At 42.0% G+C, this 15,988-nt stretch overlaps 1 protein-coding gene across 1 annotated transcript in view; it reads left to right on the top strand.

The window, feature by feature from the left end:
- PDIA5 (protein disulfide isomerase family A member 5) overlaps positions 1-15,988 on the top strand; it is a 101,187-nt gene that overhangs the window by 58,208 nt on the left and 26,991 nt on the right. The window contains exons 12-14 of the mRNA XM_027636863.1: positions 8,746-8,816; positions 9,842-10,005; positions 12,471-12,601. Coding sequence (XP_027492664.1) covers positions 8,746-8,816; positions 9,842-10,005; positions 12,471-12,601 — 366 coding nt within the window. The remainder of the gene's footprint in view (positions 1-8,745; positions 8,817-9,841; positions 10,006-12,470; positions 12,602-15,988) is intronic.

Genomic DNA, 15,988 nt, shown 5'->3' on the forward strand with positions numbered 1-15,988 from the left:
GTTGTGGGTATCGAGGGCAGAATGCAGGGTAGTAGGAAAGGAGCTGAGCTGTATATACTTGGGTTTTGCGAAATTTGGTAGATTTGTTCAAATGCATTGCTGTATGCTCACCTCCAGTAGGGAGCAATTAGTTTCTCTATTAAAGAAGACATTTGCAAAGGCTATTCCAAGCAGGAAAAAAATCTTCCTGTGAATGTGTGGCAGGTGGTGTAAAGGGAACATTAGTTTCTTTGGGGATTTGCTGCCTCATTTCTCACACTGGTACTGCTTTCTCTCTCTCCTAACAAGTCCTTACCACCTGAGATGATTACAAAGGAGTAGCTACGGCCAAGGGATAGCTGAGAGGTGACAGCTAAACGGAGAGTCCCCACAATCTCTGGGTATTTTTTATAGATTATTTAGGTGTTCAGAGTGGTCTTTTAGAGGACTTAGGTAATTTTAGCTGTTAAAAGTCTGCATTTGAATGTGTGAATTGGGTCACTGTCCTCCTGCAAGCTTGACCCCAGTGTACATATAAGCCCTTAATGCTCTTGTGGTGAGTTCTGATAGGAATGAAGCATAACTTATTTTTATGGATTTACTTTGCTTGCCTCTAATGATGGGTTAACAGTGGGAATTAGCTTTAAGAATTAACCACTGGGTTTGTTTTTTTTTTCTGAAATAATTTAATTTCCTTGCTTGGATAATCTCAATATACAGTGCAGGGCTCTCATTTGGAAGTTGCCTTACAGTATCTCTGCTACTTGAATCATTACCATTAGAGTTTTCATTGTCAAGTTTATCTTCCTAAATACTTTATGGCTTCAATTTTTATTCTGTGGAAGGTAGAGTAGAGAACTTATGTAAAGAATAAATAATGAACAGAGAAATGTACAGTGGAAGATTGCTTGCCTGCCTGTCTACTCCTTGTGCCCTTTCAGATGGTGGGTTGGCAAATGATGCTGTCTTTCTGAGCTACTAATAAATGAATCCATTGCTTTGATACTGAGGCATTGTGCTGATGGAGGAGCTGTGTCTTTTGGGGTCCTGACTGCTTGTGGTTGGCCGACCATCCCAGCATGCTTCTCCTAAGTAGGTGAATAGATCTCAGTTGGTAGGCACTTCTGCTCTGATTTTGGACAAAAAGTGTGCATTCTTCATAGTATCTCTTGATACTTGACTTTTACAGATATCTTCACAGTAATAGCCAGTGTCAGTATTGCTTTTAACGCCAGTGCACCATAAGCTTGAATGCTTTGGGATGTGCTTTTCTTAGGAAGATTTCTTTGCATTGCATCCATTTTGCTGATGTCTTATACAAATTGCATCCTAGGAAGTAATTTGCTTGTTATGCTGTTTTTGTGAGCTGAACATCCAAAGCTATTTCATCTAACCTCTCCTCTCTGCCATTTTCATTGCTAAATCCAAAGCTTAAAGTCTTCCATAGTGGGATAAGAGTGTGAGGAAAAGCAGTGCAACTTCTCTTGCCTCCCCAAGGCAAAATTTTTTTGTTTGCCTGGCAGTGGAGAAGGTATGGGGGTGAGTCTTTTTTGGATGCAGAATAATTCTGGTTTTATTGAGAAGGAAAACTTGTGGTGGTATTTTTCATAAACTCTCAATAAGTTCACCTTAAGGCAACTCTCTTTCACATTTCAATAAGGGAAGATTAATTTTCAACACCTGCTCAGGGCCGTGTTCCTCAAAGCTGGTGTAGGAAGTGTAATTCATATCTCCCAGTGCCAGCTGATGCACCTTCCTTCTCTTCTTTTCCCTCCCAGGAAGGATGATAGGAGGCATCATCGTCTCCCAACACTGATTTCGACCAATTGCACCATGTAGTCTTGACTAAGAGGGTATATACATGCAGTGTAATCTCCAACAGCTGGAAGCTGAAACCACATTAGGAATGAGAATGAGGAACTGTGTGATTTTTTGGGGTTTAGTTTGTTTTACATAAAGATGATGATTAGCTTAAAGATTGTTCCTGGATGCATGCTGGACTCTGTGCTGTGCAGATGGAGGTATATTTTGTCAAAGACTGCTTTCAGGAGCCTGGCACAGCCAGGGCTCCCTGTGAGCTTAGAAGCAGAGAGCACACACTCTGAGGGTGACATGGAGCAGAAATATCTCTCCCTGCTTGGCTCTCAGGAATCCCTGGGAGGCAGCAGCCTGTGGCTGAGGTTAGCCTTGGAGCATATTCACCCTTTTGTCTGAGCCCTTTACATCAGAAGAAGATATGCTTCAGTGTGACGAGAAATGAAGGCAGAAGCATGTGTTATGCAGTTCATCAGAGCTGTCGTCTTGTAAATCCCATGGGGGCAGCCTGCAGAACCTGCCCCATGTTTGTTCCCTCTGTGGTGAGCCTTCCCCTCCCAAGGTCTGTTGCTGGCTGAAGGTGGCCCTTCTGCCAGAGCTGTGAACACAGCATGGATGCAGACAGGGTTCCTGGAGGATACATTTAGTTAAGCTCTCTTCTCAGTTTGATCTGATTTAGGTAATGCAGTGATCCAACTGTCTTTCTTAAAAATAAAATAGTTTTAACTCATACTGTTGCTGTCTAAAGCTGTTATGACCCTTCTGCTGAGCACTTTCAGTGATGCTGGGAGTGAAACAGTGATGCCAGTATAGAAAATATGAGATGGTGTCTGGGGTGGGGCCACTACCACCTCAGTAAGTCGGAGGGATAGAAGAAGGGATGACCAGTTTGTAATCATTTTGTGCCCCAACTTCACACTGAAGAGCTGCTGGAAACAGGCAGAGACTTTTCTTCTGTGTGCCCATGCTGGGATTGGATTTGCACAGCTCATTGCATGCACAGATTGAATGCACTATGAGGCTGTGGCAATGCCAGTGAGATGGTGATAATGATGTGGACGAAACATTGCACTGCTCTCCTGTCTCTGGGATGAACTGAGCAGCCCACGCAGCCGAGGCGTTAGGTTGCGACTGCATCAATGTAGCATGACTGCAATAATCCGAACTGCTTAAGTGTTTTCCTTCTAATTCTGTATTTCTAGTTCCCCAGAGTCTTTCCCAGGCTGACCTTTCACAGGCTTTGTCTTTCGTAAAGCCATAAAGCTGTTTGCTTGTCACTGATCCCTAAGCAGTGTAATGCCTGGTCAAATCAAACCTGCCTTTAAAAGTACAGTGGTGAGGTGGGGGAGTCTGAATTTGTGCACGTATGCCGACACTTCTAGCTGTTGAAAATTTGAATTCAATATCACGTTAAAGATGTTGAAGATGCTCCTCTTAATCTTATAAGAAAGCATCAAGTCTTGAAACATTGTTGTCTTTAAGTATCTGGAATTATACCTGGGTGGGAGGTGCTGCTGGTGAGGAGGAGATGAATAGTTTGGTGGGAGTAAGTACCCAGAGGGAAAAGGATGCACAAAATTCTTTCAGCTCCTGATCCTTCACGAGGTGATTTGTTTTAATTGTAAAATTTTTTTTAAAGCAGAAACGTGGAGATCTGGGCATGGCCTGGTGGCTCTGACCATTATGAGTATTAAGTGAACGTGCAACCAACACGGTTACAAATTCATACCTGTGATTGCGGGGAGAAACAGCTGGTTTTGTCATCTTCCCTCCCTGCCAAATTTGGGGATGATTTTCCATCAGATGTCTGCAATGCAGATGGCTAAATTATGCAAGGGAATCTGCAGCTGTTGCAGTTTATGCTCTTCTATACCAGTGAAGGAACTGTAAGCTGCCTCATTGCAAACCTGAGAACTACTCTTTTACATGATGCATAAGAAGTCTTTGCATGTTAAAGGCTTCCATAGCAGAAGAAAACATATTTGTATTCTTGCATGGGTGATAAGAAGGCTGGGATTTGTGTGTATCCTTGCCCTGGCTGCAAGGATTGTGTTTCCCGCCCCTCCATGTACATACTCTTGTTTTTGTATGTACAGGTGTATGTTCAAAGTTAACAATGGGACACACATAAGAACAGGCTGCTCTACTGTGTTGCGAGATCACTGCTCCTCTGGGATTAAGAATGGAGATACCAAAGATGTTATCCCCAGGTATTAAATGTTTAGAGAGCAAAGGCATATCTGAACTTTTTGAGATCTTTTTTTCTTTCTTGAAGTTGTCTGTAAATCTTCTGTGAGTGTAGTCTGAACTGCTAGTGGCCTATTTGCTGAAAGCAGGACATGCTTTGTGCTTCAAATTTGTTTTCTCATCAGGCTAATAGAGGTATTTTTGGTATGCAGCTATAGATGGATGTAGAGCTGGCATGATACAATAAATAGCTGGTACATGATAACAGTATTCAGGTTCTTCAAAATCTTTATTTGCAATTTATTTTACCTCTAGGGTTCTTCATGTCAGAAATTGCTTCTTCACAACTGCCTGGATGTTATCTTTTATCTCTTGCTTGTCACGCATACTTCAGATCCTCAGACAATGTTGTCTTGAAATGAGAGGACATGACCAAAAGCGTGGTGTTTGTTTATATAGTCCTAAAATGACAGAAAAACAGAGATTTATATCCTTGGGACAGCACTCTGACAGCATATTCAGGAGCTTAGCTAGAGCTACTTGACTGGTTTTCCGGTTGTCTTCTGCAGGCAAAACTTGGTTTTAGCAGTAGAAATACTTGCATTAGTTCACTTCTGAAAACGTTTAGAGCAACTGTGTGTTGTGAGTTTTTGCCAAGGTGCCAAACAGGCTGCTGTAAGCAAATATAGATATTTCCACAGAAGAAGAGTTGCTTGGTGCATTTGTTAGCTTTTCCTATGTCCATTTGCTCCTCACCCTTTCACTTTAGCATTGCTCTCTCCACACATGGCTTTTGCCTCTGCACTTGCATGTGGTCACACTGGGCAAAGGACAAAGGGCTGAGTGAGTGTTGTCCTATGGCCTATGGTGGGATTCGGGAGGGAAGGGACTTGTCTGCCACATCTGTCCCCAGGGTGATGTGGGGACCTTTGATTGCCCTTGTCTGAGGGTGCGGCTGAGCTAGGCTGTGTGACAGTGACTACACCGAAGGAAGAAGCTGCTTATCTGCGCAGTGCAAATGAGAAGATTGATTATAAATAAACTAGGATAGCAGAATTCTCTCTTCATTTAGACATCTGTTTTAGAAATGGTTACCCAGGGTGCATACCAGATGCCCTAGCACTGATTGTTGTAAGCTTTGACTTCTTTTTCCTGTCATTACTTAACACTTCTTTACGCTTAATCCATGGGCTCTTTCCTGTTGGAGCCTTGGGCCTTGCAGCCTGAGGTCCTTTTGTGCAAGAGGAGTAGGATGGTACGTGGAGAGGTCAGAGGAATTGTCCGGAACTGTTCAGTAGAGCTAGGCACTAAATCCTGACTGGTTTTGGGCTGCTGTATGGAGAGTAAGTCTGACTTGCACCTCCAGGGCAGCTACTTGTCTTCTGAGAGAAAAGACCGAGGCTGTGGGAGTCCCCTTGGATAAACACCTACAAGTCCCTTGGGTGTTCCCACTAGCCATGACCCCCAGAAGTTCAGAGAATGTCAGTGCTTGGAGTAGGCTCAGGGCATCCTTGGGTTGACTGTTGACTGCAACTTTTCTCTTCTCACCTGGGATTGAACGAGTTGCTTCCCTTGCTCAGTCTTTTAGTTTTAATGTCAGTATACACTTAACAGGACCATGCATCTGCTAAAAGCACATCTATCACGGGTGCCCACTGCAGACCTATGGGCTTCCTTCCCTGTCCCAACAGCACACAGGAGCATCTGGGCTGAGGGCCTGGAGGGTTGTTGTTATTTTCCCATTCATTTTATGAACAGTAAATGCCTAAAACTAGAAGAGCTTAGCACAGAGGGATGCAGTTGCTGCTGAGCAACCTAATGTAGTAATCAAAGTTGAGGCAGTGACCTTGGAATTCATTTAAATAACTTCTTCATCGGCCTCGAAAATTTAATGACAATCCTCACAGGATTATTCAAAGATAGGATAAATAATCATAAAAGAGATTAATCGATTTCCAGGTTGAAGGTTTGACTTCTGATTTGTATCTCTCCCTTTCTGCAATGGTAGATGGAAGCAGGCTGCACCACACAATAGCAAAATTCTCATAAAGATGGCCAGGGAAGCACTGTTTGTTGTCGGAGAAGCTCTTAAGATTTGTTGTCCCTCTTTCAGGTTCAGTTTAATGTGGTGCCTGTTTTTCCAGGCTGATATATCATGCTGTCCTCTGTCAGGGGTAGAACAAGCATTACACAATAAAGATTTGAAGACTTCAGTTTTCATTTAAGTGCCTTTTTAAAGACCTGATGCTGCTTCCCCTTTATTTTAAGCATGAGTGAGTTAGTTTTGTGGCAGTCAGTAGCGCTGTGTCTGTGTGATGTTCACGAAAGAACACAGAACAGTGACATTTCATGGTCTGGGTCTCTTTATCCAAAATATTACTTACATGAATTGCGGATGCTTTGGATATTTTTTTTTTATTTCCTAGGCAAAGTACACCTGGGTTGTTGTTTTGGTTTTTTTCTTCTCTGCAGAGCTTTGTGAAAAACTCTGGTTGTTTAATGCCTTTGGTTGATCAGATCTAATTAATGGTTGTGGAATATAGTGTAGATTGTGTGGATACCATAGCTAGAGCACAGTATGAACCTGGCTGAAATATACACTGTGTAAAGCCCACCAAGGTGAAGTTAGCCCTGCAGAAAAGTATTGTTTGTACAAATTTGAACAAGCTAAATTCAGAGAGGTTCCCCGGTATCTGAGCTGGCACTCGAGATGCCCTTTGTTTAGAAGTGAGGAAGAGCACAAAATAAATAAAGTTCCCTGATCCTAAAAAGAGAAATAAATCAACTTGGGCAGGTGTCAGAGAGATCTGTCAGCCCCTTCCACAAAGCCATATGCCTGCAAGTTTTCTGTGGGTGGCAAATAAATCATTTTGCCAGCCTCTTTTGTGCTCTTAACCAAGACAAGCAGTGCTGAGACAGTAATTTTTCCTCAGCCTTTTCCAGTTTCTTCCTGAATTCACCTCTGAAGCTGTTGCATCAGATTCCCATTGTGGTGGCACATGATCACATCACTGTATAAAACTAAAGCAAAGCTTTCTCCTCCAGCTGAGATCCCCTTTCTCTGCTGCTCCTACCACAGTACTGTATTTTGCATAAAAGAATGATGTGGGGCTCTTTAATGCTGTGGACACTGTGCAAATGACCAAGCAGTATGGACTGTAGGTGGTGTTTGAACTGGAGTTTGGTCTGCGATCAAGTGCTTGGGTATTCGCTGTAATTCTCAGGTGGGATTTGCAGTTTTTATTAAAATGTACACCCTGTTCTATAAACACGCCCTGAAAGTGTTTCATGGTGTGGTGTTTGGTGCTCTGCCGAGGTCCCTGTTTGCTCTGGTGAGGTTACACCTGGATGTCCTATCACTTTGCGGCTCTTTAACTTGTGCTACATAAAACATGCTTGTCTGGTTGAGTTCAGGCTCAGGTTTGTGTCTGCTGGCTTCAGCAGTCATCCCATTAGAGGGAAACAAAACAGCGCTGAGATTCAGAGTCCTTGGTTTATTTTCTTTTAGACAGTGGTGTAAAAATAGCCCCAGCCGTGTTCCCTGTACACCTCAGAGACGGCTTTTGCTGGAGCCGCATTGAAACGCATTTCTCACCATATCTTCTGATACAACTTTCAAAAGCTCAGCAAAGTCTGGGTTTTCAAGTGCCCGTTCCAACAATAATAGCTAAGGAAAGCAAGCTGGCTGCTGCTGCAAACAAGAGGGAGAAGTGCAGCGAGGCATTGCATTGGGATTACAGTGCACTGGGCAGGCGAGTGCGGTGTCAGGGCCGTGCCAGGCGCCTTGTTACAGCTCACTGCATCTCTGTCTGCTGGAGGAGCCGGCCCTCGCCCTGCCTGGGTGTCTGTCTTGCCCACTCGGTCCGTGTGCAGTGTCCCTGCAGGGGCTGTGGTGGTGCTGGTCCCTTGGCCCCTGGGGGTGAGGAAGGGGCTGCCACCAAGGCCCAGCATTGCGCTGGAGGTGCTGAAGCGCAGCGTCACAGCTCGGCAGGAACTCCACCTGGTCCTGAAAGTTCAGCTTGCCTGGAAGCAACTGCACCAGCTGAAAGCAGTTTAATTTACACCCAAATAATTTATTTTAAGTCTGCTTTTCTCGGCCATGCATTCATTTTACTTTATTGTGATGTCAGCACTTAGCAGTGAAGTAATGGCAGATCTCTGGAGAACTTCGCACAAGCGAGAAAGCACCATTATCTCGGTTTTACAGCCCCGGCTTATGTTGGGAACATATGTGGTGGTGTAATTACACTGATGTGATTAAATCAGTGCAAGTCCTTGCTAAAGGGACATGCTGCACCACTGTAAAATGGGGCTTATTATCAGTGCAGTTAAATTCAAATTACATTGCTCTGTTAAGCTGTGCTAGTGTAAGCCTCTGCTGAAAGTCACAAAGTCACGTGAGGAGCTGTGTTGTTTCTTTTTAAAGCAGATAAAGATTTGGAAACTGAAATGGGTGAGGTTGTGCCTTGCCCAAGAGCATGCCAGAAGCAATGGGCTTGACAAATTTCTGTAAGGAGAGAGGTGTGGGTGTGAAATTAGGGCATTTATTGTTATTTTTAATTGATTAAATTCTTTGTTTAAACTATTGTGGCCATTTTGGAAAAGATCCTAAATCATACTAAGGCTTTACAAATAAAGGAAGTAAAATGCATACAGAATTTTAGTAAATCTCTACCGCATGGTTTTGGATTTTGATAATGGCTAGATGGGTCAGTGAATAACCATGGCATATACAACTTAATTGGATTTTTTTTTTTTTGGCAGGGTGTGGACACTGTAAGAAAATGAAGCCAGAATATGAGAAGGCTGCAGAGTTTCTTCATGTAGCCAGTGACGTAAGCTAATTTCCTTTATTATATCCTTCAAATAATCAGTAATAAATAACTGGAGTAATAAAAGTTACTTTTCTCCCTACAATAAATTCAGCTGTTCTCATCCTCCCACAGGACCTTTCAAAATGTGCTTCCAAAGTACAGTCTCATCGCTAATGCATGAACCTTGCCAAAGTCTGAGAAAGAACATTCTGTCTTGAACGAAAACAAAATCGAAAAATGTTTATGTATTGTTCTGTAGGCCTTACACATAATATGATCAAATCCAAAAATGGATTTTTTCCCCCTTACTTAAAGGCATTGAATGTGAAGAAACATAGGCTTTTATTTATGAATTAGATTTGGAAAAAAACAAAAGGGGTTGATCCCTCTTTCAAATACCTTGTTTTTTTGGTTGCATCACTCCATTAGTTTCATTTTAAGTGTTCCATCAGCTTGGTTGGAGAAGAGAGATCCAATAGTACAAGTATTAGTGTTATTGATTCAGTCTCATGCTGTGTATGCCATGCAAGAGGAGAAATACAATTAGTCTCCCACATTTAAGCATCTTCAGTGGAGACATCCAGAGTCCCTTTGTAGTTGTCAGAGAAGGAGGAGATGAGAAAAGCGAAGATCCGATGAATCACGCTATACAAGTGCCTGCTCTCCTTTGACTCTAAAGGTGGTCCTTGCAAAGATGCCCACAAGTTAGAAAAACGTGGATTTGCCTTGAAGAAAACTTGTCTTTAACAGTGCTTGTTTCTTCTCGGTGAAATTTGGAATTGTGGGAGGAAATGCCATTCCTGGGAACAGCCCTTAAGCATTATAAAGTGAATTGTATGCAGAGAATCCTGTCAGAAATGGTAGTAGTCCATAAGATGTCCCTTTCTAGTTTTGCATCAGTCCTCTGTGTCTTTCTGCCAGTCTATGCTGAGTCCCTGAGATAGCAAAGGCACCTAAATCATGAGTGATTGCCCCCATGCCCACTGTGTCCTGCCAGAGGGGGTGTGTATGTGGCTGGGATTTACAGTGAGTGATCTCTGTTTTAGAGCCCAGGTGTCCTTGCAGCAGTTGATGCTACGGTCAACAAGGCGCTGGCAGAAAGATTCCACATCTCAGGGTTTCCTACTTTGAAGTATTTTAAGGATGGAGAGGAGAAATATACTCTGCCACACCTCAGAACAAAGAAGAAGATTATTGACTGGCTGCAAAAGTAAGTTTTGAGGCTTTTGAGATGGTATTCGGGTTCCTGTTTAGTGACTGCTGCAGTATTCAGACACATAAAAACATGTATGCTAATTATGGTCTCCAATAAAATACATCCTTTATTTGCTGTGGGTTTTTTCATAGTTGTCCCAGTATTTCTTTCCCAAAATATTTTTCAAATATACCTGAAACCTCTCACAAGAGGGGGAATAGCAATGGCTCTGAAAAATAAATAGAACATTTGTTGTTCCCTCTTTATAAAAAGCAGCAGATTTCACTGTTAGTAACTGAATTTCTACAGTTGTACTTTTATCTTTCCAGCATTTCAGGGCCAATGCCTAGAATTCCATCTATGTAGGGCTGAAGGAAAGCCAGTGAGACCAACAAAACCAGACCTTTGACTGCACTAACCAACTTTTCTTGGGTGGTGTGCTGAAGTGTGCAGAATTAAGTTTGATATGAAAATGATGACAATAGTTTCATTTCAAAATAAATTGTAGGTACAATTCTCACTTAAAGTATGCATTATATATGCATATATGTAAAAGTATGCATATATATATATATATATATATATATATATAAAATATGCATTTTCTTTAGGTACTGTAAGCCTAATGTATTTTCTGCATTATTCAAGGGGAAAAAAACCTGCCAGAGTTTTGTGAAGTTTTTTAATCATTTAACTGTTAATACAGTTGGCATGAGGAATATGATATTAACTTTTCCCCTCTTATTTGGTGGGGAGTGGATTGTGTGAAGATTTTTGGTTTGGCTTTTTATGTTACATCTCTGACTGCTTCAAATCACGTAATAGATATAGTCTGACAGCATCTTTGTAGCATGTTGAGAAGCTTTATCTGTATGTTACATTTAGACATAGTAGTCCCTTGGCCTCCCTGCACACACAGGCTCCAGGCTGCTGTATCCATTTTAGATGTTGTCACTGTCCTTGTTTCACCAGTTTGCTCGAGTGTTTTGAGCGCTATGTAATTTGTATTGAGTTAAACAGTCAGGTTGATGCTGCCTGCACATACTGGCAGGTGAATAAGCAACAAGGAAGAGGGAAGGGGTGTTGATCACTTCTGGATCCTGCTGTTCCTCTGGAATACTTTTGCTCGCAGCCTCAGGTAGTCAGCAGTACAGGCAAAGCCCAGACAACTTATCTCCTACTGTTGCTCCTGGATGTTCTCCCAGCTAGAGATGCAATAGAATAACATCCTTGTTTTCTGACCAAGGATAGAATTGTCACAGCTGCACTGAAGCTGGTGGAGATAGGGATGCATCTGGGGTGTAGGCTGGAGATAAAAGTGCTTGTTCCCCTGTCCCAGTGGGTGGTCTGGTTGCAGTCATGGAGGTTTTGGCTCTGGTTCCTCTCTGGTGACTGTGCTCCCACACTTATAAGCTAGGTAGCTTATTTCAGGTCAGCATGGAAAAGTTTGTGTGATAATAAGTCACCCTTCTGTAACTGTAATCAGTGGTAGCTCACACCGACTGTTCATGTGAAAATTCAGACCACCTGTCCTAATTCTTTAACAACTGGAAAATCAGTATTGATGGAAATAGGATGGATGTCCACCAAATGACCTTGAGTAGGACTTTAAAAATTGAGGTTTTTTCCACTTGGTTTTTATGTATCTGATATAACTTAAAATGGTGTCGTTCAAAGTGACAGGAAAGTCTGAAAAGCTAATTTATTACCAAGGCGACATATGAAGGTCTTTATACCGTGGCACCATTCTGATGATTTTATATAAGTAATCACTATTTAAGATACAGCAGGAGTGAATTTAATGAGTCTCAGAGAAGTCTGTGAGCTGGTGAATAGCAGAAGTTTTGTTAGAGGCGCTCTAGGTGTGCAGGATTGCTCTGATCTAGCCAGTATGTGCAGTCATAATTGAAACCTGACATTCTCTTTATCAAGGTAAAATATTCCAGTTCAGTCACCCTCAGTCTTCCAAGTGGAACGATGCTGATTATTGCATCCTGGCCTTAATATCATATGTATTCAAGAGAAGGTCATGAAATTCTTTGTAGAAGTTTGCATGATAGCGATAAAGAGTACAAAAAGGATGTTTGAATGGAAGATGCTGTTCTATATCGGTTGCCTTTTGATTCCACCTGCTTGCTGTTCTTCTCAATTTATGCCTATGGATGACACAGTGATACAGGAGCAATGTTTTTTCCACCCAGATGTTGGATGCAACGTAGGAAATCTTTATTCTGCATTTCTACTCATATGCCTGAGTACAGTCACTTAAATTATATTTTTATTGAGTTCCAGAAATTAACTTACATCTTTTTTGCTCTTATCTGGTGTTGAAAATACTGAGCATGTTTTTCTACTGCACATACACCCTGAGGGATTTTTGTACCTCAGTTGCCTCATGGTAGTTATGACCAGGACGATGCTGCTCCTTTTCCTGCTTCCAGAAACATTTTCAAACCAATCTGATTGTCTTTCTTTTCTAGTCCTGAAGCACCACCTCCACCTGAGCCTGCATGGGAAGAAAAACAGACTAGTGTTGTCCACCTTGCTGGTGAAGACTTCAGGGAGTCCTTGAAGAAGAAGAAGCACACCCTTGTCATGTTCTATGCACCGTGTGAGTAGAAACCTCTCTGCATGGATGGGTTTTATAAGCCCTACAGTTTATGAAATCCTGAATTAATTCTCTCACTGTCCCCAGACTTTTACGAGTAAAGACCTGATTCTGAATAGAAGTGCACGGGAACATCATTGTATCTTTATAAATAGAAACAAAACAGTTTATAGTGGTTATTTAAAGAGTTATTGAGTTATTGCATTAATGCAGACACCAAAGCAGGCCGCAGTAATACAACAAAACAGATTTATTTTTCTCTGCTGCATTTTATGGTCCATATAACAAAATATGTTCCTTTATAGTAGCACAATAGACATGGAGAGCCTGACTCATTAGTGCAGCACTTCAGTAATGAAATGGATACAGTGGTGTAGGAGAACAAATTTTGATGGAATAAATTTTGTCTGTAGTAAACCTACATTTAAGTCTCCACTGGGATAGCTCCCTTCTCCCAGATTGGTTTGCATGCATCACACACACACTTTCTTTTTGAAACTCATGAGAATATTTCTAGAGAAGTTTTGAAATGGAGGGACCTCTTCTGTTTTCCTGTGCCATCCCAGAGACAGGCAGACTATGCACAGATTCTTAATTTTTGAGGGGTTTATCAAATGGAAAAGATATTCCAGGCATTTATTATTATTAGAATTAACTTGCCTTTATAGCACCATGGCTCAGTCCCCTAGATGCTAAAAAATTTCTTTCCTATGACATGGCCAGCAATTAATGGATAACCATCAGATAAACAGTTACTAACTTGTTCCCATTAAACTGAAGGTATTTTCCATTAAGAGAGAAAAAGGTCCTTAATGTTTAATCAGACAGCCCCTTATTTTGCTTTTCTGTTAGAGAATTAAACATGAATGCTCTGGGGCTCCCATGAAGGGATGTGGGAGAAAGGAGGGGTGCAATTCAGAAGGGAGACTTCTGGAAGGTTGTAAAAGAAAAAGGAAGGGGATGTAATCCCTTCTCAAATCCAGTTCCCACCACCTATTGACTAAAAATTGCCCATGTGCCAGGAATTTCTGATTCCTGGATCTCAGCTGGTTAAGAGGAGCAAGTTGTAATTTTAAAATCAAATGATTGCACACAAAATGTTAAGATTTAGGAGTTCACTGTTTCTTGAGTTCTCTTTACCCGATCAGTGACTTTCTGTGGAAGAGAGATTTATTTCCCTTTTGGTTTTTAGCAGCATCTTTTTAAGGCATTTAAATTCTTGGTCTTTTTTTAAGGCCGTGTTTAAAGCAGAGACACTATGTGCAATGAGTATACAGCTCCCAGGGTTGAAAGCATGAGGCAGCTTGTCTGATGGGCTAATTGTTTGCAGTTTGACTTCTACCCTTACTTCAGAAGGGGTCAGTGAGATCAGCCTGGCCCTGGCTATATGAACAGGCTTGCATGCAAGGCTTGCATGATGTAAAACTATTGGGTCCTTTGAGGCTGCCCTTCAGACACGTTTTTGCACTGGTTTTGACACAGTGCTGCATGAGACCACCTCTATACAGGACAGAAAGGTGTTAACTGGTACCACTTCTGGCCTTCCCCTGACTCCTAGGACTGTCAGGGTTGCTGTTGTGGTGTCAGTATGTGGGTCACGCACAGTTTCTGATTTGTCAGACTTGTTCTCTCTAAATGTGGAAGTGTCTGTGAGCAAAGCAGAAAGCAGATGCATGCAGGGAGGGCAACAAGCCTGCCCTTTGTTGGGTGCAGGGGAAAGTAGCAGATGAATATTTTAAATCTCTGGTATCTGTGAAATAATCATTAATACAATAGAATGGTACAAATTGTTCTGTTTTTTCAGCTTTTCTGCAGTGATAATGTGCCTCCTGCTAAATTTGATAGATTAGCTTTTGTTTACTGTTTTCTCAATCTTGAGACCTCTTGGAGCTTATATTGTCAATTAGTCTTAACTTGCTTCTTTTAGTACTGAAGAAACTGCTAAAATTGCAAGCCCCCATTATCTCAAATAATTTTCTTTTTCTATTCAGATCTTAGGTCAGGGCAGACTCACAGTATGCTACTCCATTCACTTGTGACTCTGTGGCAGTATTTGTTACACTTACACATATGCTGAGATATTTTAAGATTGGGGGGGTGTGTATACATGCATATATAAAATATGTTTATATATAAATATTTATGCTAAGAAATGTATCTCTCATCTGTCATTAGAATTTAAAGTAGAAAGTTGAATATTTTGACCTTTGTCAGGCTTTCAGCTAGAGTGACAAACCTTTAGGCAAAGGCCACAGATATATATCTTAGATGCAAAATAAAATGAGATCTGGCTTTTCTCTGGCAGCTTCCAGTCCAAATTGCTTAATATGTATAGGAGAGCCATCAATCTGCTGCAGTACCGATAACTCTGGACTGAGCTGAGCGGTGCTTTAATGGTACTGAACTGTGCTTCACAGTGATTTAGCTCTGGAAGAGAAGACTGCTATATCCACATGGAAAAGATAGGGAACTCATTATTCCATCAACCTGAATATGGTTGAAGCTTAAAGGTTATTCCTGATGCCTGTGGAATATTTTAAGGACTGAGAATCGGAATCAAAACTCTTGAAATTAATGGGGAAAAAAAATCCACTCCTGTGGACTTGACACCCGCAGAGAGTCCTGCTCTTGATTTCACATTCCCATTACTCTCTGGTGGCACCTGTGTGCCCAGTAATGGCTGATTTGTTGCGGCAGGATTAGTAGGGGTAGGTCCCCAATACTGATTTGGGACAAAAGTGCCAGCTGCAGAAAACCAAATGCTACTTGTGCCAGTAACTGCCTTGGACGTGATCTTCATGTAAATGTCCATTGCGTGGGTCTGTACCATGCCCCCATTGCACACAGGCTGGGGCTGTGGGTTGGCACTTGTTAGAGCTACTCAGGGCTAGCACTTGGAGCAGGCTGCTGGCATCTGTGCTGCACAGCACCTGGCCCAGCAATTCTCTGGACCCCTGTGGGGCTTTTGTGGTCCTAAGATGTAATTGTCATCCCAGTCACGTACCTTTGAGTTCAAAATGCCTAAAAAAGAGGAGGACAATGGTACCATCTGTAAAACTGAAGCATGAAGCCACAGGTGTGTATTACATCCTGGGGAATGCTGTGAGGGATTTGAGGAGTGTTTGAAAGCAGTAGGTTTATTACACCAGCATTTGAGAGGCCTTTGTGGAATATTTGTGTGCCTGTATTCTCTCCATGGATCAGCTCTTAAAGTACTGGATACCGTCAACTACTCCAGGTTTCACTTGGCTTTGTCCAGAAATGGGGGGAGACAACTAGTCTGAGTATGGTTTGATATGCACACATAGCCTGGTACATGGATGATCAGGATTTGGGAAGCTATGGACAATATCAGGAAGTGAGCCAAGTGGACAAGAACAGATCCAACCT

Source organism: Corapipo altera, unplaced genomic scaffold, assembly GCF_003945725.1.
Source record: "Corapipo altera isolate COAL_440 unplaced genomic scaffold, ASM394572v1 45, whole genome shotgun sequence".
NCBI classification, from domain to species: domain Eukaryota; kingdom Metazoa; phylum Chordata; class Aves; order Passeriformes; family Pipridae; genus Corapipo; species Corapipo altera.